This window comes from Pantherophis guttatus, chromosome 2 (assembly GCF_059756535.1).
Source record: "Pantherophis guttatus breed Tessera chromosome 2, ASM5975653v1, whole genome shotgun sequence".
NCBI lineage: Eukaryota > Metazoa > Chordata > Lepidosauria > Squamata > Colubridae > Pantherophis > Pantherophis guttatus.
This window is the reverse complement of record NC_142064.1, coordinates 164,940,830-164,968,555: the sequence shown is the minus strand read 5'-3', so window position 1 is coordinate 164,968,555 and position 27,726 is coordinate 164,940,830. Positions and strand designations below refer to the sequence as shown.

Below are 27,726 nucleotides of genomic sequence, written 5' to 3'. Positions count from 1 at the left end.
GCAACTGGCCTTAGCTAATATTTAGAGTTAATGTCAAAGTAAACATAACACTTAAAAGAAATACATTCTTGGTGTCTATAAAAACTGCTTTTTAGATTAACTTTAGATTAACAAGGGATCTGTGTAGCTTACTTCTACACTTCATTTGTCCCCAAAGGGTGAATCTTCACCCCAGATTTCCCTTTTAACACTAAAGCTTAGCCTTGATAAATTAAACTAAACACCTAGCCAAGAATTCTAAGTACTTGAAAACTTGCTATGGATATTTTGTTTCTGGCATTTATTAGTTGATATTAGTAAAATATTGCTTTAGTAGAGTTTGGATGGGGTTTTTTCAAGGATGCTATTCAGCAGGTTCTGACAGGTTCTGGAGAACTGGTAGCAGAATTTTGAGTAGTTCGGAGAACTGGCAAATGCCATCTCTGGCTGGCCCCAGAGAGGGGTGGGAATGGAGTTTTTGCAATATCCTTCCCCCAGGAGTGGGGAGGGAATGGGGATTTTGCAGTATCCTTCCCCTGAAGTGGGGTGGGAATGGAGTTTTTGCAATATCCTTCCCCCAGGAGTGGGGAGGGAATGGGGATTTTGCAGTATCCTTCCCCTGGAGTGGGGTGGGAATGGAATTTTTGCAGTATTCTTCCCCTGCCACGCCCAGAAAGCCATGCCCACCAAGCCATACCACGCCCACCAAGCCACGCCCACAAAACTGGTAGTAAAAAAAAAATTGAATTCCACTACTGGATTTTTTTTGGGTTTAAAATGTTTGTGTGTCTGTGTACAAGCCCCAAAAATAAACACACAAATTTATTCTTAACGAGAGGGGCTTCCTGTGCTGTATGATCTCTCTCTCTCTCTCTTTTGCTTTTTCTCTCTCATTCTAATTCTTCTGCAACTCCCATCCTGTTAGAGAATGATTGTCTTTGATCAGTGTATGTATTTATTTATCCACAGGTTACTGAAAAGCCTTCACAATTTAAAAAAAAGGGTAAATCAGAGGTATTAAAAATAGCAATTAAAAGCCTCGATAAACCGTTCTATTTGGAAACATTCAAAGTGTACTTTTAGCAAATAGCACATTCAGTGCAAAGCTAAAGAGAAAAACAGGGTGAACCATTTATATGTTAGAAGGTGAGAGCCTCTTGAACACCTTCTTGAGTGCAAGTAGAAAATGTAGTTGCTTCTATCTTGTTTAATTGCTTTATTGCAGGAAGAAAATAGACATATTTAAAAAGATTTAAAAAAGAAGAAAAGTGGCCTTTTGCTGCCACGACCTGGCAATTTTCCTTTTGGAGATCCAACATGCATTAGGTTGATTAATTTGGAGTTCATTTGATGCTATCTTTAAATAATTGTACAAAGCCGGTAAGGACTTCATTAACGCTCTATCTAATGCATACGCTTGCAAATCAATATATGTTGCACAATATTCCCAAGCATGGATCTCTTTTCTGTGCCAGCATAAATTCTACTCAACATTCCCCTTTGAATTCAGCTGTGGTCAGCACCAAATAGTACTCTGAACAGTACTCTTTTCGTTCCCCTTTCCTTTCTTCAACTCCCCATCTACCTCAGCCTTAAAAGAACCAATTATTCTGAGGAAAGAGCAAAGGTGTCAACATTCAATATGGTGGATCTGAAGCTTGTCAGCCCCTCAACTTTACACAAATTCTCCTACTTAATGTTCATAAAGGAAGGAATTTCCCAGTATTGCTGATCAATTAGACAACTTAGAACTTCACCATCTTCGGTCTGACTGAAGTATAGTACATAAAATCATCTGCTACAATGTCCTACCGGCCAATGAATACTTCAGTTTCAACCAAAACAATACAAGAGCACACAATAGATACAAACTCATGGTAAACCGATCCAAACTAGACTGCTGAAAATACGACTTCAATAACAGAGTTGTCAATGCCTAGAATGCACTACCTGACTCTGTTGTTTCTCCCCAAACCCCCAAAACTTTAACTTAGACTATCCACTGTAGACCTCATCCCATTCCTAAGAGGTCTTTAAGGGGTGTGCTTAAGCACACCAGCGTGACTACCATCCCTGTCCTAAAGTTTCCTTTTATTCGTATCCATTTCATGTGTTTATAATTATGTTTACACTTGTATCTGTCATAAAATACATGCTTGACGAAATACGAATAAAATAAAATAAAAAATAAATTTATAGAATCCGCAACAGCCATGTGGTAGAGCTTGTGCTCAATTGTTCCCACTTCAAGAGATTAGTAGTGGGCCTTCAAATATCAGTATTCATCTAATTCCTATCTCCTGGAGCAGAGTGCACAGCATCATATACAAGTAGTCTTCAACTTATGATCGCAATTGAGCCCCACATTTCTGTTGCTAAGTGAGACATTTGTTAAGTGAGTTTTGCTGCATTTTACGACCTTTCTTGCCACAGTTGTTAAGTGAATCACTGCAAGGTTGCAATGCATGGTTGTTGACCGAATCTGGATTCCCCATTGATTTTTCTCATCAGAAGGTCTCAAAAAGTGATCAAATGACCCCGGGTTACTGCAACTGTCACAAATATGAACCAGTTGCCCAGCATCAGAATGTTGATCACATGACCATGGAGATGCTGCAATGGTCATAAATGTGAAAAATAGTCATAAGTCACTTTTTTCAGTGCCATTGTAACCTTGAACAGTCAATAAACAAATGGTTGTAAGTTGAAGACTACCATTTTTCAGCTTTTGGGAAACAGTGAATCCAAGTGAATAGGCTACAGAGTGCAACTAGAGCTAAGCATACTAGCAGTTGTGAAATGTTTTGGGGAACCCAGATATTTATTTCTGGATTCCATTAACACTTTAGCTTCCTTGGAGCCTGTGAAGATTCAAATTGGGAAAAGAAATGAGGCTACCGGGCTGCCTACCTTTTCCCACCCAGTTTCAAAAATGGACGTATAAACTCTGAAAAGAGTTGAGAGGCATTTGCATCAGAGCCAGCAAGCCAGCAAAGCCAATTAACAATTTAATTCCCAGATTTTCTTTTTACGTCCAAGCAAATAATTTTAAAAAAGAAAAGGAGAAAAAAGTGTGGGGAGGCAGCTTTATTATTCCTTGCTGTCAAAAATTAGGCCAGTACCATCAAGTTTCTACTGGTCTCCTTTTGGCTGATAATTAGTAAAGACTGGCAGAAAAGAAGCCACCTGCCAAACAAGGAATAAGATTTACTTTTATAGCAATTCAGACTCCGTGGTGGTATCATTGCAGGCTCCACCCTGCAGCTTCATCAAGATGGAGGCAAAAGGGAGGGGCTTGCAGAATGATGTCACTGCAGGGCAGGGCTTGCCACTCCTTGCCCCCTGGGTCCCTCCCAGCTGTGCAAGATACCTTAGAATAGATGTTGTTTCAAAAAGTGTTTTTGAGTATGCAGAGGCACAAATGTGTTGGTACTTCTTTCATTTTCATTTCATTTCATTTTATTAGATTTCTATACCGCCCTACTCCCGAAGGACTCAGGGCGGTGCACAGCCAAAACAATAAAAACACATACAATACAAAATTTAAAAATAGAATAAAATCAAATTAAATAATTTTGGCCCCGACAAATTTAAAACCCCAAACTTTTAAAACCAATTTAAAATTGAATATATAAAATACAAAAGATATTTAAAATTTTAAAAAATCTTTTCTAAAAGAGGGGGAAAATTAGGCCAGGCCGGCCTGGTGAAATAGTAAGGTCTTTAAGGCGTGGCAGAAGGTGTGCAGATCCGGGATCCTCCGTATCTCTGGGGGGAGCTCGTTCCAGACAGTAGGTGCCCCCACAGAGAAGGCTCTCCCCCTGGGGGCCGCCAGTCGGCATTGTTTGGCTGACGGCACCCGGAGGAGCCCCTCTCTATGGGAGCGTACCGGCCGGTGGGAGGCTATTGGTGATAGTAGGCGGTCCCGCAAGTACCCGGATCCTAAACCATGGAGCGCTTTAAAGGTAGGTAGGTTGAAGCGCACACGGAAGACCACCGGGAGCCAGTGCAGCTCGCGCAGGAGTGGTGTTACATGGGAACGCCATGTTGCTCCCATTACCACCCGCGCGGCCGCACTCTGCGCCAGTTGGAGCCTCCGGGTGCTCCTCAAGGGGAGCCCCATGTAGAGAGCGTTGTAATAGTCCAGGCGGGAGGTGACAAGGGCATGAGTGACTCTGCGTAACGAGTCCCGATCGAGAAAGGGACGCAACTGGCGAATCAGGCGAACCTGATGAAAAATCCTCCTGGTCACGGCCGTCAAGTCCTCTTCTAAAGACAGCCGTGAATCCAGGAGGACGCCCAAGTTGCGAGCCCTCTCTGTGGGGGCCAATGATTCGCCCCCTATAGTCAGTGATGGTGTCAACTGACTATAACGGGACGTCGGAAACACAGCCACTCAGTCTTGGATGGGTTGAGCCTGAGCCTGTTCCTCCCCATCCAGATCCGTACGGCCTCCAGGCACCAGGACATCACTTCAAGGGCATCGTTGGGGTGATCCGGGGTGGAGATGTACAGCTGGGTGTCGTCAGCGTACTGATGGTACTCCACCCCGAAACTACGGATGATCTCGCCCAGCGGCTTCACATAAATGTTGAACAGGAGAGGCGAGAGGACCGACCCCTGCGGCACCCCACATATGAGGGGCCTTGGGGTCAACCTCTGTCCCCCTGTCAACACAGACTGCGACCGGTCAGAGAGAAAGGAGGAGAACCACCGCAACACAGTGCCTCCCACCCCCAACTCTTCCAGCCGGTGCAGCATGATACCATGGTTGATGATATCAAAAGCCGCTGAGAGATCTAACAAGACCAGGACAGAGGAGCACCCCCTGTCCCGAGCCCTCCAGAGATCATCAACCAACGCGACCAATGCCGTTTCCGTGCTGTACCCGGGCCTGAAGCCCGACTGGAACGGATCCAGATACGTCGTTTCATCCAGGTGCTGGGGGAGCTGTTGCGCGACCACACTCTCAACAACCTTCGCAACAAAGCGAAGGTTGGAGACCGGACGATAATTTACCAACATTGCCAGGTCCAGGGAAGGCTTCTTGAGGAGAGGCCTCACCACCGCCTCTTTCAAGGCGGCGGGAAAGTCACCCTCACTCAGTGAAGCGTTTATAATCCCCTGGAGCCAGCCTCGTGTCACTTCCCGGGAAGCCAGTACTAACCAGGAAGGACACGGGTCCAATAAACAAGTGGTCGCATTCAGTCTACCCAGAATCCTGTCCACGTCCTCAGGGGTCACAGGATCAAACTCATCCCAGATAACATTCTCAAGGCCTGCCCCTGTCTCTCCCCCTGAGACTACCCAGTCGGAGTCCAAATCTTCCCGAATCTGAGTGATTTTGTCATACAGATACTGAACAAAATCCTCGGCTCTACCCTCCTTTCATTCAGCTGTGTCTTTTCTCAGTATCATAATGCTGTTCTGCCCATGCGTGTGATGTGCTTCCTTTCATTGTGTATTATTGCCTTGCCTCAGGCAACTTTTTCCTCAGATTCCCCAAAATTTCAACAATGGGTTATTCCTGGTTTAAAATTCTACCCCTAGTATTTCTGGCCATGAAACAGACCCCAGGCCTGCCACTGGACCTTATAGCGGAGGCACAGAAATGTTTTAGCATAGATTCTACAGGTGGATGTCAGGGGTGGGTTCTACTTACCTTTACTACCGGTTCGCAACGGGGCCGCATGTGCGCTCTTCTGCGCAAGCACAGAAGCGTTTTGATGACATCAGGGTCAGTGGTCAGAGCCTTCCGCCGGTTTTACTACCGGCGGGCAACCCACCACTGGTGGATGTTTGATGATGTCTGATTCTACAGCGGGATGCCTGAACACAATTGTGCAGAAGAATATATATAATTCAGTGGTGGGCTGCTTCTGGTTTGGACTGGTTTGGGCAAACCGGTAGTTGCGACTTGCGGGTGGGCCCGGCCACCCACCCAGGTGCAATCCCGTCCTATATCGCTGCGTTTTTGATGTCACACGCATGTGAGGAAGGCGCACACGAGTGAATTGCCATGTTTTTGGGTGCTGCACACACACATGGACGGTGCATGTGAGCAAATTGCTGTGTTTTCTGATGTCGCATGCATGCATGGATGGCGCACACTCACATTTCCAGTGCTGGGCAAACCGGTTGTTATGGTATGCGACAATCACCTCTGATATAATTTATATATGATGATGATGATGATGATGATGATGATGATGATGATGATGATGATGATACCTAGTTAGAGTAATGAAATGTCTGCAAGAAAAGAAGCAAGCTCAGAGAGTACCAGGGACCCCTCATATATAAATTTTATGAGTCACATATTTATTCCTACATATCAACAAAGGGAGACCATTTGATAGCCAATATGTATTTATAGTAAGTTGCTTTATTTGTTTCGTGTTAGATTTGCATGGAAATGAATAAGACAGTAAAAATAGGAGTTCCATATTTGGTTGGAATCATAAATATGGCGGGAGAAGAGAAAGAACTTTCTCCAAAGGAGTCCACAGTTTTTCTTTGTAGATGATGCTCTTCACTGCCTCTTAACAGAGCTTTTTGCTGCCTAGAGTTTTCAGTAAGGAGCAATTGTAGACCGAGGCATAACTGATTTCTCCAATTGTGGAGGGGCCTGATTTTCAGGGAGAAAATGTCTCTGCCAGAGTGTGTATGGATAAAAAAAACAAAACCCTTCTCTTAAAAATTCACTATGCACTCTTTGATTTTGCCTAGGGAAGAAATAATTGTTTTCTCCAAAAAATGGAACAGTAGTCACAGGAGGGAAGATAACCCTTTTCATAGATATGCAAAGTAGACACCAGCAGCAAATGAGAGGAAGCAACATGAAGAAACAGAGAACTTGCCATGTCCCTGTCCTTTATAAAGAATGTATGTGTGTTGAGCAAATGCCATTTGTACCAAAGCAATCAGAACAAAATGATTTGTCTTGCTTAAAAAAGCAAGATGAATGTCACTTTAAAGAATCATCTAAAATCTCACTTTGTAATAATTCCCATTAAACTCCATTTTGAAAACAGTTATTTAAATGCATATAATCTACATATTAAAAGCATTAAAGCATTATTTGTTCTGCTATAATACATTAAACATATATATATAGTTTAAAATGATTTGTGACTTACTGTACCTGTAACTGGAAATCCATGTTGGCACATAGAGAGAAGCAAGAAGAGGCAAGATTGACTTCCTGTGTATAAAAGACAACAAACTAAAATGCTCCAAGATGGTGAAATACAAGTTATATGACCATGTAAAGAGCTTTGGTGGATCAGAACAGTCATTCATCAAATCTAACTTCCCCCAGCCTGGTGGTCACCAAACAAGCTGAATTTATAGACAACCCATAGCAAATTCTTCTTCATTCTGGAAAAGGCCAGCAACATAGCTGTCACCACTCTTCCCCTGGAAAAAATATTCTCCAAATAAAAAAAAAAAAGACAGAACCAATGCCATGAATGTTTTAGATGACTTATGTTTGAAGAGGTCGGCTTGAATGATCAAACATGGAACATAGAACTCTTAAAGGTTGTGATTAGTTCAGAATCTGTTCTTAGTTTATAACATTAATGCTGGAAAATATTTGCTATGGTCAGTTGACCTGTGTGACTTGTCTTCTTATAGGAAATTTGAAATAATTTGATGTCATAAACAAATCAGGCAAGCAAGCAAGTTTTGATTGCCAGTCTGTATCCTCAAGATATGAGCTTTGCATCCTGAAGTCAGACCAATCATGACTTCTTTCTCTCAGTTCTACCATCCACCCCATACTGCACAACCAGGTTTTTGAAGGAGCGGATCCCCTGTACAGTAGTTCATTGAAGGATTCTGGGAAAATCTTTGGGTTGCAGATTCATAATCTTGTCCAAATAGTACTTCTATTGAAACTTCACATGAAATTAACCCCAGGTACAGCTTTTTAACAGTCAATTCAGGGCTGTCCTGAATGTCAGTTTTTCTTCTCCTGGGCAAAATTCTCACTGAATGTCACCATAGCTTAAAACTGCAGCTTGCTTTCCTATGACATTCATAAATGTCCCCGGGGCCATTATTAACATTAAGTAGTGCAAAGAATAAAAAATTAAGATAAACAAAGATTAAGGTCTGAACCGTCACAAAATCAATCTAATAGTTATGGTTTTCCCAGGCTAAATATAAAATTCAAAGAACTCAACAAGGAGTGAGACTATGCAACTAGGTTTGGTATGAAAAAAAGAGACTTGTGGATTCTGCATCCATAATTGGGCAGAATTAGCATGCAAGATGTGATGTCTGAAGATGGGATTCTCTAGAAAGAGGTTCTCAAACTCTGCAGGACTGCAACACTTAAAATGACACACAGGTTTATGTGGTTCTCTCAGTTCCCACCCTCAATTAAACAAATGATTTCAATGGTGTAGGGTTGAGCAGGATATAAATATATCACTCTTACTCATTAATTCCAAGGGTGTTTTTAAACTTGGTTTAGCAACAGCCCTTCAAGGTTTGGATAGATAAAATCAGGCACAAAACTCAGACCCAATTTTGATCCTGCTATTTCTTTGCCTGTGGAAGCTGGATCAGGCTGGGAAAAGTGTGTGAATTCACTCTGTAGGTTGAATCCCAATTTGAGGAGGTAAAGGATACATTCTTTATTTCACAAGTTCGTTGAGCTTATATATAAAATGTACCCCACAGGCATAAAAGCAGTGGTGGGTTGCTCCCACTGGTTCGCAAGAACCGGTAGTAAAAATGTGTAGTAGTGCCAAGAACCGGTAATAACATTGGCTGGCCACGCCCCCAAACCAGTCCCCGGCCCGGTCGCCACTCGCTTACCCTGCCCACTTCATCAGAGGCTTTTTTTTTTTTACTTTTAAAAGCATTTTTTCTACAACCTCTTCAGCCAAAAAATATGCTTTTAAAAGTAAAAAAAAAAAAAAAAGCCTCTGATGATCCCACGGCTCAGCTGGGAACGTCAGAGGCTTTTCAAAGCATTGTTTTCTGCAACCTCTTCAGACGAAGAGGTAGTAAAAAAAATGCTTTGAAAAGCCTTTGACGATCCCAGTTGAGTTGTCTGATCGGCAGAGGCTTTTCAAAGTATTTTTTTCAGCAACCTCTTAAGGTTGTAGAAAAAATGCTTTTAAAAGTTAAAAAAAAAAAAGTTGGCCAAGCCCACACAGTCACATTACCACCCCCCAAGCCGCGCCCACAAAATAACCCATGCACACAGAACCGGTAGTAAAAAATTTTAGAATCCACCCCTGCATAAAAGGCATTTCAAACAGTGCTGAGGGATGAGTGAGTTTCATTATTTATATGGTTGGGATGAAATGCTTGTGTATGCAACCCACCTTCCAAATGTTGGCTTCCTTCCCATAGACAACCGCCATATTGTTGGCCTTGTTGGATTTAATAAACTGCTTCTCAGTCACATTGAGCTCTTCTGATACAAACCCCATAAAAGAATTATCTGGTGTATGAGCTGTGGAGGAATAACATAATATGTTACTGTAACAATGGAAATCTTCATTTCTCTCTCCTGAATAATACAATCTATCCAGAGATGGTTTCAGCAGGTTCTGACCAGTTCTGGAGAACCAGTAGCGGAAATTTTGAGTAGTTCGGAGAACTGGTAGTAAAAATTCTGACTGGCCCTGCCCCCATCTAGTCTCTGCCTCCCAAGTCCCAGCTGATCAGGAGGAAATGGGGATTTTGCAGTAACCTACCCTGGAGTGGGGTGGGAATGGAGATTTTACAGTATCCTTCCCTTGCTACGCCCACCAAGCCACACCCACAGAACCGGTAGTAAAAAATTTTGAAACCCACTACTGAATCTATCCCACCTCCAATGAAATAGCATTCCATTTCATTGGAAGAGTATGTACTTTGCAGAGGCTACATTGAATTTTGTGCTTACCCTAGGTCAAGGATATTCAATCGTGGCAACTTTAAGACCTGTGGACTTCAACCAGCCATAGTCCTGGCTGGAGAATTCTGGGAGTTGCAGAAACTTAAAGTTGCCAAAGTTGGACACCCCTGCCCTAGAGTTTCTACACTTTTTTGCTAACTTTATGTATCATACCCTGAAATATGGGATCATAAATATCATCATCAAGAGTTGGAAGGGGCTTTGGAGGTCTTCTAGTCCAACCCCCTGCTCATGCAGGAGAACTTATGCCATTTCAGACAAATTGATGTCCAGTCTCCTCTTAAAATCCTCCTGTGATGGAGCACCCACAACTTCTGAAGGCAAGCCATTACACTGGTTGATTATTCTCACTGTCAAGAATTTTTTCCTTAGTTCTACGTCAGGGATGTCAAATTCAATTTCATTGATGGCCGCATCAGGGTTGTGTTTGACCTTGGGGGACTGGGGTGGGCATGGACAGGGTGGGCATGACCAGCTCAACATCATTCGTGTCGGGGGGCCCTGTGGTGGCCCGAGCACTCTGCCAGCAAAAATGAGCTCCCGAGCTCTGTTTTTGGCTGCAACATCCTCCTACAACCCTTTGCCAGCTAAAACGGAGCTCTGTTTTTGTTGGCAGAGGCACCACAGGCCGGTCTTTCATTATTTCCAGGGTGGCCACGTGGGACAGATCTAACCACTCCGTGGCCCAGATCTGGCCCCCAGGCCTTGAGTTTGACAACTCTGTTCTTGGCTGATCCATTCCATTCTATACTACCAATCCTCTGGTTAGCCACATGAGAGGTGCTTTGTTAGTTTAGAAATCAAATACCCTTATTTTAAAAATGAATCTACTGATATATTTCACACCTTTCTTATCAGATACTTTTAATTCTGTAATAGAATATCCACTTTTTTTTTCATTAAACAAAATGCAATAGCTACAATAATTGAATGAGCTGTCTGAAGAAGGATGGGCAATTTTTAAAAACAAAAGATCAGTCCTGAAAGAAATGTTACTTTTATATAACATTTTATTTTGGCTCATAATTTGCACTTGGTATAACTGTTTAAAAATGTGATTAGAAACTTGGCTGGCCATACTAATTCTTATTATTGTTTGGAAAGTTTTCAAAGCTTTGATGATTTGGGCACGCTTGATGACTTGTATTAATGCTAAAGTTGTATTTTTCCACAATTCAAATGTTTGGGTAATTGAATTATTTTAGAACTGAAATGTGTTGCAGGATTAATTCAACAAACTGCTATCGTTTGCAATTTATAAGATCAATTTAGCTTCTGGTTCCATGAATAAAGTTTCATCCAAAATAACAACATGATCAAATAATTAATGGTAATTTCTTAAAACCAAGAACTATCTGCTATTGATTCTGTTCCTGGATCAATGATTCATCAGATTTTCATGAACAACTCATATTTATTGGGAGAAAATAAAAGGGGAATAAAAGAAAATGTAATAGTACTAGCTTTGGAGAAAGGGAAGAATGATAGAGTATATTTAATTCCCAGTGCATTTTGTACACTATCTGCCAAAATCTCACATGGACTTACAAATGTTAGATTTCTATCTGCTCTAACAAGCATGCTCAATAGTAAGGAACATAGAAGCTGTAGTCCATTGACATCTGGAGAGCTATAGGCTGCTGATTCCAGCCTTGAGTATGTCTATATGCATGCTCACAACTTGGTTTGTGTGCAATTAGGAACACTTCTTTCTCCTGAATTCAAGTCATTTATACCGAATGCGATCCCAGCCATTTATACATTTTGTGTGCCTGTGTCCCAGACCAGTCATATATATAGTTTGTGTGAACATATACACAGTCTGTCCCAAAGGTGCTTTTTCAAAACGCAACCAGACTTTCTTTGTTTTGCCTTGAAGACGTTTCCTTGAAGAACTGAAGATGCTTCTTGGATGAGAAGCAAAACGTCTTCAAGGGAAAACCAAGACAGTCCAGTTGCCTTTTGAAAAAGCTGCTTTGGGACAACCATGACCAGGTTGACTGAGAATCTCCATAGACATATATACAGCCTGTTCACACTACTAACAGAATATTGTGGCTGAAGAGAAAACAGAATCCTTCCGGAATCATTTCCTGAGGACCAACCTAGAGTCATTCCAAAACAAAACCTAGAAATAACTCTTTTTGTCTTCTTCTCAATCAGGACAGTTTGCTGTCCTGATAACTTTTGCTAGTGGCTGCAAAATAAAATTGAGGCATCTCTGTACACTTTCCAATGTTGTTGAGCTACCTCCCAGCATTGGGCCAGGTTTGCAGGCACTTCTGGTATTCATCAACATCTGGAAAGCAACAAATCCCCACCTCTGTTTCATCAACTATAAATGCCCTCCTCACTAATTCTTATTTTAAAAATCAAAAGAATCATTATACTAAATTTACCCATATTTTATACCATTATTTTGTCTGTACATTTTTACCACCAGTGATATTGAGTTTGGCTTTGCTTTGACTGCCTCTTGACAGGAAAAAGGAACACCAACCAGCATCTTCCTTGGTCTGCTTGCTTTCCCAGCATGTTGTCCAACTTAACAAAGAACTCATTCTTATCCCCTTATGCATGCCATATTTCTTTTAAGAGATGGCAGGAAAGAGCCACTGTTTTTTTTGCATGTATTTAAATATATGCTGGAGTCAATTTTACAGGAGTGGCCTTTCTGAATAGTTGTTAACAATGCCAGAGCCTTTATTAGAAAACACACTTTGTTTATTTAGAGATAATTCTTAATTCTTTGATAAAATCTTCCCATGAGCATATCCCTGACATAATATTACAAACAAGAAAAATGTTATGAGATAATTACTGCTAAATGTCACCCCTCAGCCAATATATATTATTAGAGGAATTAGGATAGCGGGAGTTTTTGACTGATTGGGAGGACAGAAATTTCACTCTTTAAGAGTCACTCTTAACATTCACTCTTGTTCACTTGGCAAGGGCATCCCAAAGGGTCAAAAGAGACAAAATGGGGGCAGTAACCAAATCTCTACCCTTTGTTTATGGGTATTGCATGTGGACATCCTTTCATTGGGTGATCCTGAGCTCATATTCTCTCTCAGCCTAACCGGCATGATAAATTTATTATGAGGATAAAAAGGGATACAATGAAAACCTGTGCTCTTTGCTAAAAGTACATGCATAAAACATTTATGTACGATTGAAACTCTTGTGCCTGTAACTTTAATTGGGAAAAACAGTGTATCATAAGGTATGTATTATTAGTGTTAGCACTGCTTTTTTTTAAAAAAAGACTTGACCCAGTCAATGTATTGTCCACAAAATATATATATGGAATTAAAAAAAACTTGTAAAAAAAATAAGGCAACAATTTTTGAACCAAGATATCAAATGGGCTAATTTATGGAATCCATCTATGGAATCCATGACTCCTGTGGGATTGAAATTTGGCAAATTTGTAGTTGCTTCTGTGCTGCCACATTGCTGCCCGGAGATTCAGTAGCCCCGTCCTGCTCTAGCACGCCAGAGACCAGGTATAGCGTCCTCTTTCTTGGCTGCTGGAGATCAGGTAGACTCATCCTGCCCTAGTCCTTTGGAGGCCAGGTAGACCAATCCCACTATAACCTAAGGGCAGTCAACCACAGGGAAGCTGTCAAGAAGTTGAAAATTGTTGTTACTGCCACTTCTTTTTTGCCTTTGGTCATTCTGTTTCTCTGTTTTGGTAAGAAAATATCTCTGAAACAATGACCCAACGGATCACAGGTTGTCTATTGACAAATAAAATAGTAATATTGGATATATCTGTCCTAAATAGAGCTAAATTGAGAATGTCATATTATCAGTAGAAAAGCCACAGACATGTCTAGCAGATCCCAAAGCTAACAAATAGGACAAAGAAATCCATTTTGCGAAGCTAAGAATGAGTTAATCTCAATACAAAAAACTTTTCATTTCTAATCAATATATTGCTGAGGCTCACCACGCTGATTTCCAGGGACCTGGCAACAATGAAGTCACCCGTCCTTAACTAAAACTAGAGCTACAATCTTCAGGCCACACATAGTTGGCCTTCTTCCAGAAAACCTACCTGCTTCTAACAATGATTTCTGGTTGTTGTCATTCCCCCACCCCCCAGCCCATCTCTCTTCAACCTTCCACTCGGAACTGTGTATTTTCCCACCCACCTCTTCTGATAGCTTATCATGTCCTCAGGGAATTCTGAGACAGATTCTGTGCAATAGAATATACCAAAGGAGGGGGATAAGAAACCTAATATGATGCCGATCTATAAAAGCTCATTTGTTTCATTTCTCATTTGATCCTTAGATTGTTTTGACCACAACATCACATCCCTCTGTTACTGCTTCAATTGGTTTCTAGCTAGGTGACAAATGATGGGTTATTTTGGCAACTTCCAAAGGGAGACAGAGAGCAAGAGAAACTTGCATGGGAATCATGCAGTGTCAGTCAAAACTCTTTCATTCAAACTATGCTGAGGAAAAAGGTAGATGCTGGAGTAGCCTGAAAACATAATTAACAGAACAGTGGGAGTGGGTAGTTAAAAGCTAAAGTGAAAGCTAATTAAAATGGCAGGCCCCATTAAGCCAATTTATCCTTGGGGTATCATTGTCAAGGTTAAGGGAAGATTTTGAATCAGCAAATTTGCCTATTGGGGCCCTTGGGAAATCAGTACAGAGGTGCACAAGTGGCCGAATATCTTAACACAACAAGCGGTATCCCAGGGAAAAAGATGTTTTCAGTTTCTATATTCGTGGTCCAGGGGAGAAATGCTACCGGTTCGCACCGGTTCAAGTGAACCGGTAGCAGCAGCAGCACAACGCCTGGACGTTGTAGGAAGTAATCTGTTTTTTACCCTCTGCGCATGCGCAGAAGGGTTTGCGCCAGGGGTGAAATCTAAATTTTTTTGCTACCGGTTCTGTGGGCGTGGCTTAATTAGTGAGCGTGGCTTGGTGGTAAAGTGACTGGGAGGGCATGGCTTGTTGGTCAGGTGGGCGTGGCCAAGTCAATGTCACTTCTTTGCCCTTTTTTAACCTACAAAACACAACACAACACAACTGGCTCATCCACAATGTAAAAGCAGCTGTGCTAGACCCAAAATGGCCCCTGCAACAAGCAGGAACCTCACACAGCCACAAAAAGCCCAAAAAAACAACTTTCACACTTTACACACACACAATACAACACAACACAACTGGCTCACCCACAATGTAAAAGCAGCTGTGCTAGACCCAAAATGGCCCTACAACAAGCAGGAACCTCACATGGCTAGGTCTAAAAAAAGAACTAAAAAAACCCCCAATTAATTATTTTTTTAAAGCTCCCAAAAGGGGAAAAAACTTACCCAATAGAACAGGGGTCTCCAACCTTGGCAACTTTAAGACTTGTAGACTTCAACTCCCAGAATTCCTAAGACAGCTTTGCTTTACTGGCTGAGGAATTCTGGGAGTTGAAGTCCACAACTCCCTGCCTGCTTGATTGCAGGTAGGGAGATTCAGTTGCTTGCTGATGCAATGGATTGCATTGCGATCAGCAACTAAGGTAAGCAAGCTGAGGGGGGGAGGGGGAGGGATCGTCAGAGCCATTTAAAAGGAAAAAGTTTTTTCTTTTACATGGCTCTGGCGATCCAAGCTGAGTTGCTTGATTAGCAGGCAACTCAGCTGGGATCTCAGAGCTTGGCTAGTCAGAGCCATTTAAAAGAAAAAAAAGGCTCTGATGATCACGTGGCTCAGCTGGGCATGGGGGGCGGGGGCAGGGATTTTTGCTACCGGTTCTCCGAACTGCTCGACGCCATTGCTACCTACTCACCTGAGCCGGCCCAAACCGGGAGCATTTCACCCCTGGTTTGCGCATGTGCAGAGGGTCCAAAATCGCATGTGATGCATGTGTGCAAGTAGAGCAATCATGCATGAGTGGCGCATGCACTTCCAAACTGGTAGGGAAGGTAAGTAGATTTCACCCCTGTTGTGGTCCCTTTGGGAGTTTTCCATTTTTCACAGCTTCAGCTTTATTCCCTAGTTTCCAGAATGGAATGTCAATCAATCAACCTGACGCAAATGACTGGCTCAAAAATGTGATCAGATCTGGGCTGCCACAAAATCAGGGCAGTCACTAGACGACAGCAAAATGTTACAATTATATGTATCTTTTTACTGCTCTGAAGCTTACAGAAGGTGTTCCTCAACTCCAGAAAAAAAGACCAAGAGGGGTTCTTTGAGAAACTTGAACATGCCCAAAGAACAACAAACTGTTCCACAAAGATCTACTTTTTTCCCATCGGAGACCTTTATATATTGCTATTCTTATCTCAAGCTCCATGACCTTCACAGAACAGGACAGGATGTAATGGAGGGACTCTCCATCACCTATTTCTTCCTGGCTTATCTCTGATGAATCCTGCTTGAAGCATTTCAATTGCAGCCCCCCTCCCCCCCAGGTTCATTCAGTCAGCTTCAAGTTGGTAGAAAAAGGAAGAACTGCTCCCAAAGAATGTAAAAACTGAGCGGGTCTTTTTTTCCTTTCAGGTAAGTGGTTCATTGCTTGAGAGGAATGAATAGTATATTGAATAGTGTTTAGATAGTGATCCATGCTTCATATAACTAGTCAATAGGCAATGTTCAGCATTCTGGACCAGCTGAAGGATCGCAACACATTTCAAAAGGGACTTCGGACAGAACATAGTGGAGGAGGTTTGTTTTTTGGGTTCTTCACATAAGCTTCTTGGAGATTTCTGTATTTCCACTCTGGAAACCTAGGAAGATTCTTATCTTGTTATCCCACACCTCATGGTAACCACAATGAATATAAAAATCACTTACGAAACATTGTCATGAACTGTTTAGGATGGAGGTTCCAATAGCCCCAGTTTGTTCGATATCCATGCAGAGTGGCATATTCCTCATGGTTGTATGCAGGTTCAGTCCCAAAAGTATCAATTACTCGAACACGGCATCTGTGTAAGAGAATAAGGGAGGAAACCCCATAACTTTGAACAGCTTTGAAAGTCATGCTTTCTACTGCTTAAGTGGAAGTGTCCTATTATGGGATTTAGAGATCCTGTGATCTCCAATGAATAGTTGTAAACTTCTTATATCAGGGACCTGCTTATTGGTTTGCTTGTTTCTTAGATGTATATCCTGCTTTTTGTTCAAAGGTTGCACTTACTATTCCTGCTTTCCATTGGTCCTCACAATAGCAACCAACAGCTGGCAGAAAGAAAGTTGACGCAAACACACCTGGTGAATTTCCATGGTTGAGGAGTATCCCAAACCTGTGTCTCTCTAATGCCAATCCAGCACCTTAACCACTATAACATATCCTCTTTTCTCCAAAATAAGACATCCCCTGATAATAAGCCCAATTGGGCTTTTGAGCACATGGCAATAAGGCCAAGTGCTTATTTCAGGGTTCAAAAAAAATATAAGACAGAGTCTTATTTTCGGGGAAACACAGTACTAGCTCAACATTAGACTTGTGTCCAAGAATAGCCTTACCAGTCAGGCACTGAGGAAATGCATTGTTGGAAACAGAAGAATATCCAGTGCTCTGCACAACTTCTCTTAGCAATAGCAATAATCCTTAGATTTATATACCGCTTCACAGTGTTGTACAGCCCTCTCTAAGCAGTTTACAGAGTCAGCATATTGCCCCAAACAATCTGGGTCCTCATTTTACCAACCTCAGACGAATGGAAGGCTGAGTCACCCTTGAGCCAGTCAGGATCAAACTCCTGATAGTGGGCATTCTAATCATTGTGCCACCACAGCTCTCTTCCTTTCCATTTCAGATGATGTATGTAACCCACACCAGGTTAGTTTTGGACCTGGGTTTAATGCTCTTTCAGAAAATTCTAACCTATGTGTCATCAGCCCAAAAGACAAATTAATGAGCAATTCTGTACCAGTGATTTGTCACTCAGGATACTTGAAAGATGACTAAATCCTGTGTTTTAGGCACCTTAGACACTTACATTCATCTCCACCTCACCAACTGTTACAGAGAACCATTAGGTTCAGCCATCAGAGTAGTACATTTTATGCCAGCATACTTTTCCATTGACTCAATGAATGGAGGAATTAATGGGATCTGTTCTTGAAGATAGCCAAGTCTTTTTTTCTTGAGAAACCATATTCATAAATATTAATAGGAGAAACCAATATTGTCATGTAATAACAAGATTATGAGACCAGCATTGGCTTGTTTTTGGGTGAAATTCAAGGAGCTGATTGTAATATTTAAAATTGCCTTCCATACTTCCAAGGTGGGTAAAATGAGGACCCAGAATGTTTGGGGCAATATGCTGACTCTGTAAACCATTTAGAGAGGGCTGTAAAAGCACTGTGAAGCAGTATATAAGTCTAAGTGCTATTGCTATTGTTTGGGGCCTGATTATCCACTAGACCAGTTCACTCAGAAGAGAATCTATTTGCCTGAGGTATTCTACCCAAAAGGTTTACTGACAGTCCTCACCAACCATAAGTGGCAATGAGAGGAAACCTGGAGGTTAGCATTTTCTGAGATCTCCCCTTCTGTGAAAAGCCCCACCACCAGTAATAAATTCATTTTATTTATTTATTTATTTATTTATTTATTTATTTATTTATTTATTTATTTATTTATTTATTTATTATTTATTTGACTTCTATACCACCCTTCTCCCGAAGGACTCAGAGCGGTGTACAGCCATATTAAAACACATAAAATTTACAAAATTTAAAAACCATTAAAATCAAATATACAAAAATTTGGCCCACAAATTAAAAACTGACATATACCCATTAAAATTCATATTCATGTTAGGCCAGCCTGGCTTGTTGGAACAAGAGGGTCTTCAGGGTGCAGCGAAAGGTGCACAGGTCGGGGATCATACGCACATCTAGGGGCAGCTCATTCCAGAGGGCTGGTGCCCCCACAGAGAAGGCTCTCTCCCTGGGCGTTGCCAGTCGACATTGTTTGGCCGATGGCACCCTGAGGAGCCCCTCTCTGTGGGAGCGTATTGGCCGGTGGGAGGCTGTCGGTGGAGAAGGCGGTCTCGTATATACCCCAGTCCTAAGCCATGGAGCGCTTTAAAGGTGGTGACCAACACCTTGAATCGCACCCGGAAGACCAAGATAAAGATCTGCCCCCCCCCCGCTCCCCTCACTCCTGGTGCTTAGAAAGCCACTCAAAACTTGGGTTTTCCAACATGAATTAGAAATAAGTCTCTGTGTTGTGTAATCTGGTATAAAATAGCCCAAATGCTTTACGATTATGGGATTGAATTGTATTGTTTCAGTTTGAAAGATTATGTTACATTTTGATGTTTTTGGTATATGCTTATTGTATTATTTATAGATATTTTGTATTTTGCGGCTTGTGAGCTGCTTAGAATTGAGCTAATGGAACTAGCAACAAACAAATGTTAATGCAGACAAAGGAGAAGCTCTAAGACTCTCTTTTCCTTGAGAAACCATATTCATGAATTTTAAAAAATGTGCTTTTAAAGCAGAGCTTGCAAAATGAAGCATAGCATGCAACAAAGACAATAGGAGCCACTAGACTTCATGGAGCTTTTACTATTAAACTTGCCACTCCATTAATCTACAGTCAACTCCATGTATATCTTGCACTTAAAAGCTTGTGCAGTGAACAACATCAGTCTATAAACAGCCTCTGCAACCACATATTTCTTTGAGAGAAGAAAGACAACTGTTGAGTCAAAAGAAAGTGGAAAGTGAAGGGCAGGGGAGAGAAAAGATCTCAAGCAATACCTCTCCAAAAGAAAGCACAAAGAGCCCTCCCACCCCAAATCTGGATTGGTGACAGATTTCCGTTCCCATGGAAGTACATTACAAAATGTACAAAACAAAATGTTATATAAAAAATATTATGTACAATGGATGCTAGTTTGAACCACGGAATCTAGCCTGTTTTATCTGTGTATGTACTGACAGTGTATCTGTGTGTTTTTCTTCAATCTTCTCAATCTATTTCTTAACTACATAACCTCTAATCCCCTAGAGTAATATTGTGTCCTCCCAAACACCCTTAGATTGGATGGGATTTGTTTTGTCCCATTTAGGGAACTGTAAGGTAAATTTAAGGATCACTATTAGTGTCTTTCTCCATTAAAATTCACCATTCAACCTTTCCCTCCAAACAAAAAGTGAACCAAGTACTTGATTCTACCCATTCTACTGATGTTTGAATTCATCCACCCAATTACCCAGGTATTGGCAGGACACTTCTCTCTCTCTCTCTCCGTTAAATCACTGTATGAATTCTAATGTATTTTAAAATAAGTCTTTTTTTTTAATCCGATTTCATTTGCACAGAAATTCTGTTTTCTCTATCTGTACATTGTGGGTTTTCTTTCTATTTGCCAATCAAAGATGGGTGTATAATGTTAATAGAACAAAGAGAGTCATTCTGGAAGTATGCAACCACCAATATGCATAGAAGAGGAACAAGAGATGGAGTCTTCTTCTCATTGTTTTCACCCTTCTTCTGGGCTCCCCCTTGCATGGAACATCTATGGATGAGCCTTTCCACTGCATGCTATAGTGACTCTCTAGTCTGAATGGGCACTGGAGGGGAGGAGCTTACTTTCTTGTCCCTCCCCAATCCTCACACACCTTTGGATATTCTCAAGGCAATCAAAAAGAGCTCAGGATTGGAAAAGGAAGAGAGCAAGATCTGAGAATACAGCATCAGGGTCCCAACTCTGCTCTTTTAGCCAAGCAAAACACGTAAGGAAAAATTGATTTATAATAAAAATCATAATACGATCTGATATTTTTGAACAAAAATCATGAAGGATAGCAGGGGTGGCAGGTGGGAGAAGAAAAGGATACCATCAGTGCTAAAATGACATCACAAAATGTTGCTAGGAAATGATCTGGCAAGAGACAGGGAGTTGGCTCATTTTGCTTTGTTTTCCTCTACTTTTAGTACCTGGGGGGTGGGGGTGGGGCAAAATAAGGATGACTTTGTCATTTTAGCAGCCATGTTTTCTTTCTTTCGTGATGTTTACCGAATGTTCACAGAAGGCTGATCCATTAGTTCTCCCTGCTCTCTTCACACACTGAACACCCAAACTCTTGCCTCCTCCCTCAAAAACCTGTGGCGGATGGTGATGATGATGATGGTGGTGATAATTTCTCTTAGGAGAACAATATATAACTTTGCTCTTTTGCCATTCTAAGCACAACATAATATGTGACAATGGCAGCTGGAAAACAGAATGGAGGGCTATGGAGGGTGCAATTGACCAGCTGTCACAGTCATGGAGATAATCAAGGTTTGGAAGTGGAGGTGTAAATCTTAAGGATGTGTTGGAAATGTATTTCTTCCTGCTTGAAAGGAGAAAGAAAGGCTAAATGTTCAACCGATTTTCAGTTGCAGTCCCATTCAAAACTTGGAATAACTGCATATTATAGTGATGTCCAGGTACAGTAGGGAATAGTGCATTCATTTTGTTCCCTTGAAAAAGCAAACAACAACGAAACCCATTTATTAAGAGAAAACCCACTGAAAGAAAATCACTCTACCCTCTTTTCTGAGAAGTGTCAAATACTGGCTACAGATTTCAAAGGAATTGGTACTCTAGGCAGAAAAATAGAATTTAAAGATTCAACATGGTGAGTACCATCCAGCAATATTAGCAAGGGATGCTGCGTGTATAAATAAGGCTGGTAATCTGATCAACATCCTGTGGCCTTCTTCCCTAAAAGTACATGAAAATATCAACTGCCCAAAGCCATGATGGTCAACAAAGTCTAAAATGGGACTGTCTGATGGTAACCGAGCCATGGGGAAGATTCAGGATCACAAAACACAGTGTATAAATTGTGCCCTGCACAAGGGCACTTCATGATACAGGGCTTCCTGCTTGAGCAGGGGTTCTCCAAGGTCTCTTCCAGTTCTATTATTCTGTAATCTGTACATAGAAGGACGCTAAAGCCAAAAAGCACCGTTTTATAAAAAGAGACCATCTGTGAAACTGAAGGGGGTGCAATATTTTGAATATTTAAAATATTTAAAAAAATTTTTTTTAAATGTGGGTTTTTTTTGGAGGGGATGCTAAGTGGAATTCTGCACAAGGGTGCTTTGCATGTCAGCCATGACCCTGGAAAGATTACAGATTGGAGTGTAAGAGGAATAAATAGCAATGGGTCTAAAGGAAGAAAACAAAGGAGAAATGTCTATGTCTATTACTGTGTCTATGAAATTAGGAGAAGGGGGAAAATGTAACAGATTGAAATAAAGATAGTCTGGTTAGTGACTTTAAGCATGGACTATCTATATTTATGATTATAGGGATTCAATGCAGTTTCATTCAAAAATCAGTTTTCAGTAATTTACAAAAGTGGTATACTATAAATTATACCGTGTATTTATTTATTTATTATTTATTATGAAATTTATTTGCTGGCCAGCTTGTATCCAATGACTCTGGGTGGCTTACAACATATTACATTATAATAACAACTTCACAGAAATGAAAATGTAATCATGATTACATTCTTAGAAGAAATGTCCATACATATTCTAGTTACAGACATCTTCTATATCAGTCCCAGAACTCCTGCTTTAAAATATATGCCTTCTCTGCTTAAATTAGCAAGGAGGATACTGATCTTATTTCTACGGGAAACTGATTCCACAGTATTAAACTTGTACATCTGTTGGCCAGTTCTGTCATTATCCCTTCTACCAGATATGTTGCAAAAGGGTCAGGGGATGGCAGAAAATAGCCCCAGTTCTTACCTGTATTTTTTAAAGGAGAGGCCCATATGCTGCTTCATCTGCTGCAGTCCATGGTAGTCCGTATAAATGAGATCAAAGGGCAAAGGAACCATCAAGGGACAATTACCTCGACCAGGTGGCACTCCTAAGTTACTGGAAAGAATAAAGGGATGAGTTGCATTTGTGCACAGAGGAAAAGAAATAGGACAATCTGTTCAGAAGAATTAACGCCGCGAAACCATTTACTATTCTACGTAGGCGAGGTTCACACAACCCAGTTAAAATAGGTTTGGTTAGTTTGTGATTCAATAAGTTTTACAGGAACCCAGCCACTGACTGACCATATTGTGTGAACCAAACCGCAACATTAAATTGCAATACTGATAGGTGAAAAACAGTGATTTCATTAACAAAAATTCTGGGTTGGAGGTGTTATATGAAGATGGCCATAGTGAAGTAAGTAAGAGAGAGATTCTAAGCTGAACCATCAATTTCCAAGAAAGAACCAACAAGCCCACAGTGCCTGAAAGGCTTAATTCAAATCATGTTCACTGAGAATTCAGTGGGGTTGTCTCCCAATTAATTGCTTATATGATTGTAGCCAGATTTATTGCCTAAGGCTGTGTTTTCAGAGAGTAGGTCACAGACTCCCCGGGGGTGCATAAGACAATGAATGAGGGTCACCCAAAATGCCTCTCTGTGCATGATGTATACAAAACAAGGTAAGGATTCCAGAACTCTCAATCTGCTATGTGGTTTTTTTTAAAAAACTCTTTTTAGAAGATAAAGAGTTCTGCACAAGACTTTTATGTGAAACTTTATCACACCTGATTCTGTGCAGTGGGGACTATGAAGGAGAGGAGAGCATGAAGGCAGGGAAAAAAAGATGGGGGTCTGTGATTTCCGTGAAACTGAGTTGGCAGAGAAAGTGCCAAAAAGAATTGACAGCCTGCCCATGTTTTGCAAATTGTAGCATTTTAAGTGAACCTAATTTAAGGTAAAGGAGCACATTTTTCATTCTTTCTTTTTTTTCCCCGCCCTGACTTCCAGATTTCAGAAAGAGTTTGCCATATGGAAAAATAAGAAAGATCATGCTTCCCATTAGAATATGTTTTCACATTTTATTGGTTTGGTTTGATTTTATATTATGTATGATTCTAGCATTCTTTTTTTGATATGTAAAAAAATAATTATTAAATGTGGTATATTTATTTATTTATTTATTCATTCATTCATTCATTCATTCATTCATTCATTCATTCATTCATTCATTCATTCATTCATTCATTCATTCATTTTATATGCCGTCCTTCTCCGGAGACTCAGGCCAGCTTACAATGCATTAAAAAAAACATTATAAAAACATTTAAAAATTAAAACATTAAAACCCATTCACACCATTCATGGATGGATCTCACAAGATTGCAACAGCGAGATCAATGGCCCCAGGCCTGCTGGAAAAGCCAGGTCTTCACCCCTTTTCGGAAGGCCAATAGGGTGGGGGTGGTCCAGACCTCGGGAGGTAACTGGTTCCAGAGAGCTGGGGCAGCCACAGAGAAGGCCCTCCCCTGCGGGCCCGCCAGCCGGCATTGTTTAGCTGACGGGACCCGGAGGAGACCAACTCTGTGGGATCTTACCGGTTGCTGGGAGCTATGTGGTAGAAGACCGTCTCGAAGATAACCTGACCCTGAGCCATGTAGGGCTTTAAAGGTAATAACCAACACCTTGAATTGTGCCCGGAGACCAATAGGGAGCCAGTGCAGCTTGCGGAGAATTGGTGTAATGTGGATGTATCTAGGCGCACCCACGATAGCTCGCGCGGCTGTATTCTGGACCAACTGTAGTCTCCTAACACTTTTCAAGGGTAACCCCATGTAGAGCGCATTGCAATAATCTAACCGTGAGGTGACAAGGGCATGAGTGACTGTGAGGAGAGCCTCCCAATCCAAGTAGGGTCACAATTGGTGCACCAGGCGAACTTGTGCAAAGGTCCCCCTAGGCACAGCTGTCAGATGTTGCTCTAATCGTAGCTGTGAGTCTAGGAGGACACCCAAATTGCGAGCCCGTTCTGAGGGGGACAATTTCTCCCCCCCCCCAGAACCAAGGATGGACAATCAACATAGTCTTTAGGCAGTACCCACAGCCACTCAGTCTTGTCTGACTTAAGTCTGGGTTAAGCCTGTTGACTCCCATCCAGACCCTCATAGCCTCCAGGCACCGGCACATCACATCCACTGCATCACTGAATTGATGCGGGGTAGAGATATACAGCTAGGTATCATCAGCGTACTGCTGATATCTCACCCCATATTGTCGGATGATCTCACCCAGTGGCTTCATGTAGATGTTAAATAGAATATTTATTTCTTGCCTAGCCCTAACTTCAATGAAATCAGTTACATTCACTTCTCCATCTATGATTAACTCATAACATTAGGGGGCAGCCTAAGAACTATGGTTGTTCTCTGCCAAACAGTATGAATTTTCTTACTATGTAGCTATGGCACTGTGTCTCAAATGAATCAAAACTATTGTGTCTGGAAGAGTTGACTTGCTGCAGAACTAAGTAATCACCAGGACAGTATTAAAATACATATCACTAGATAATATATCTCGGTGGCTGATGGTTATCAGGTGGCTACCAGGGCATCACGTTGTCCTGAGGCTCTGGATCATATCTTCTTTTAACGATCCCATAATCACTTGCGGGGTGGAGTCTGAATAACTGAATGGAGCTAATGGAGTGTTTACTGACTGGATGCCCTTCCTATTGCCAATGCGGAGTTTTGTTCAGCAGATATATTCTCATTGTGCCCAGAGAGAGAAATATCTGCTTCTGCCTAGGGTCAAACTCACAGCCTCCTAATTGTGAGGCGAGAGCTCCACTGACTGCACCACTTTTCCTGAGGCTCTGGATATCACCCAGAAAATTGCAACACTGAAGAATACTGTCAACCTTGTCACACAGAACATCTTAAGTGATGTCCAAATGGAGAGAGACTGCACCAAATTGCCTATAGTGGCAATTTTAACTGAGATGCAACTGCATCAATCTAGCAGGAAGGAGATTTACAACCTAAATGGTTCCAAATTCATGCACCTGTATTATTCTGGTGTGAGTATCCGCTACAAGCAATAGGATTCACAGCCAATAATGGATAAAACAACTCAACAACATCCTTTGAAACAGTCTGGACTGTATTGCCATTTTAACCTGCAAAGGAACCTTATCTTGTGTATATTCTACTACAATTGTCTGATTTCTTGATAGTGTGTGGGAGATAACTCTGCTGGCTTACATGCTTGTGATGGGTTTGATACTATTTGCTTTTTGTTTTTTTATAGAAGGCAAATTTGCTTTTCTATGGCCTTGGTTGGCATTAAGGAGGCAGCCTTTATAAAAAGGTACTACTGGAAAACTTGCTCCAAAAACAAAACTGACAGATCCCTTAATTCAATGAAATCATACCAATTACTATCACTGCACCCTATGCATCAAAGAGATATGTAGTGGAGACAAAACAAGACCATTTTTTCATACTGAACCACAAAACCCTCAAAACAGACTTCCTCGTCTTGGTGGGTGATCTAAATGCATAGATTAATAAACTGTGGTTTGCCTGGAAGTAATTGTGAGCACATTTGGGTCTGGTAGCATGAACAAAAATGGCTTGGACTGCTCTGCATCATTAAATTCACTGGTCATTTGTAACAGTTTATTCCAGCCAAGCCCAATCATCAATTAACTTGATATTCGCAAGCACTAAGCGGTGCTTCTACATGCTGTGTTTCTATTCCTGGTCGACAAACACTTTAAGTCTTCTGCTAATGATGTCCAGGTGTTGAAAATGGCAGAAGAAGGGTCTGATCATCACCTGGTTTGATGCAAGATTAAACTGAAATTGAAAGCTATATCACGCTGCCATCTACCGCCTTAACTCCTGTTGAACTTGCTACCACTTCAGCAACACCATGAAGCATTTTAGATAGCACTGAATAACAGATCTGAGGCCCTGCTCCCAAATCAAAGTGATGACAAGGTGGAGGAGCAGTGGTTTGAAATCAGAGACACCATCAACACACCAAAAAAAATTATCTGCCTTTGTGGGGAGAAAGACAGCACTAAAAAACAGATGACAGGTGACACGATGGATTTGAAGTAAAGAAAAAACGGTGGCTAATCTTGCAAATCCAACAAAGACAAAAAAAGAAAACAGAAAAGAAAACCCTGACAAAACAAATCTGTAAAAAAGCTAGAAGTGAATATGTGAATAACACCTATGTGAATAACATAGGTGCAGAAGTGCTGGCAACAGCTGGGCACTGTGACCAAGAGGCATTCTTTCCAACTTGGAAAATATTATCAGGAAAGGCCAGTTCTCTCAGAATGAGCATTTGCAACACAACTCAGTGAGTTGCTAAAACAACAGCCAGAAAATTCTACAATGCCGGAAACTTTATTTTGATTTAGACTTAATCAGCTGCATTAGATTGGGAACTAGATGATCCAGGACCATCCTCTAATATTGCCTGTGAATCTGATCCAAATAAAACAGAGAACAATGCAATATTCAACTGCTTAAAAATGACAAAGCTGCGGGACCTGAGCAAGTCCCCTTGGAAGCAGTGATGCAGTACTTCACAGGCTATTCTCAACCACATGGAAAGAACAGGCCCTTCTTGACTGCAAAACTGATATTGTGCTCATGTTTGAAAAGAGCAATAAATACAAAAAGAAAATTATCATGGAATCAGTCCTCTTTTAACAGTTGGAAAGATTCCTTTGCAGTTTGTCAGAACATAATTACATAGCCATTCCTTGTTTAGAGGTTATCTTCTATAACAACTATTTCCAAATACAATAGTTTTTTTTTAAAAAAAAACCATTTTCCAATCCATGCACACAGTTACAACTAAATGTTGTATGCGTGACAACAATGCACACCAGAGTGAAAGTAATACTGGCATAGCTGTCCAAGAGAACTTTATCTGAATGGAATGGGAACAACCAATGATCCTTGCAAGGTCTCTCCCTCTCTCTTTCTCTCGTGCACACACACACACACACACACACACACACACACACACACACATGGTTTGTTTAG

At 41.3% G+C, this 27,726-nt stretch overlaps 1 protein-coding gene across 7 annotated transcripts in view; it reads right to left on the bottom strand.

The window, feature by feature from the left end:
• Positions 1-27,726, bottom strand: part of MGAT5B (alpha-1,6-mannosylglycoprotein 6-beta-N-acetylglucosaminyltransferase B) — a 245,443-nt gene that overhangs the window by 45,564 nt on the left and 172,153 nt on the right. For 4 of the 7 annotated variants that reach the window (XM_034408545.3, XM_087887223.1, XM_034408542.3 and 1 more), the window contains 4 exons: positions 22,643-22,774; positions 16,714-16,847; positions 9,324-9,454; positions 7,124-7,183 (listed from right to left, as the gene is read on the bottom strand). In XM_034408545.3, coding sequence (XP_034264436.1) covers positions 7,124-7,183; positions 9,324-9,454; positions 16,714-16,847; positions 22,643-22,774 — 457 coding nt within the window. The remainder of the gene's footprint in view (positions 1-7,123; positions 7,184-9,323; positions 9,455-16,713; positions 16,848-22,642; positions 22,775-27,726) is intronic. The other 3 variants (XM_034408547.3, XM_087887224.1, XM_034408544.3) reach the window with 1 other exon arrangement.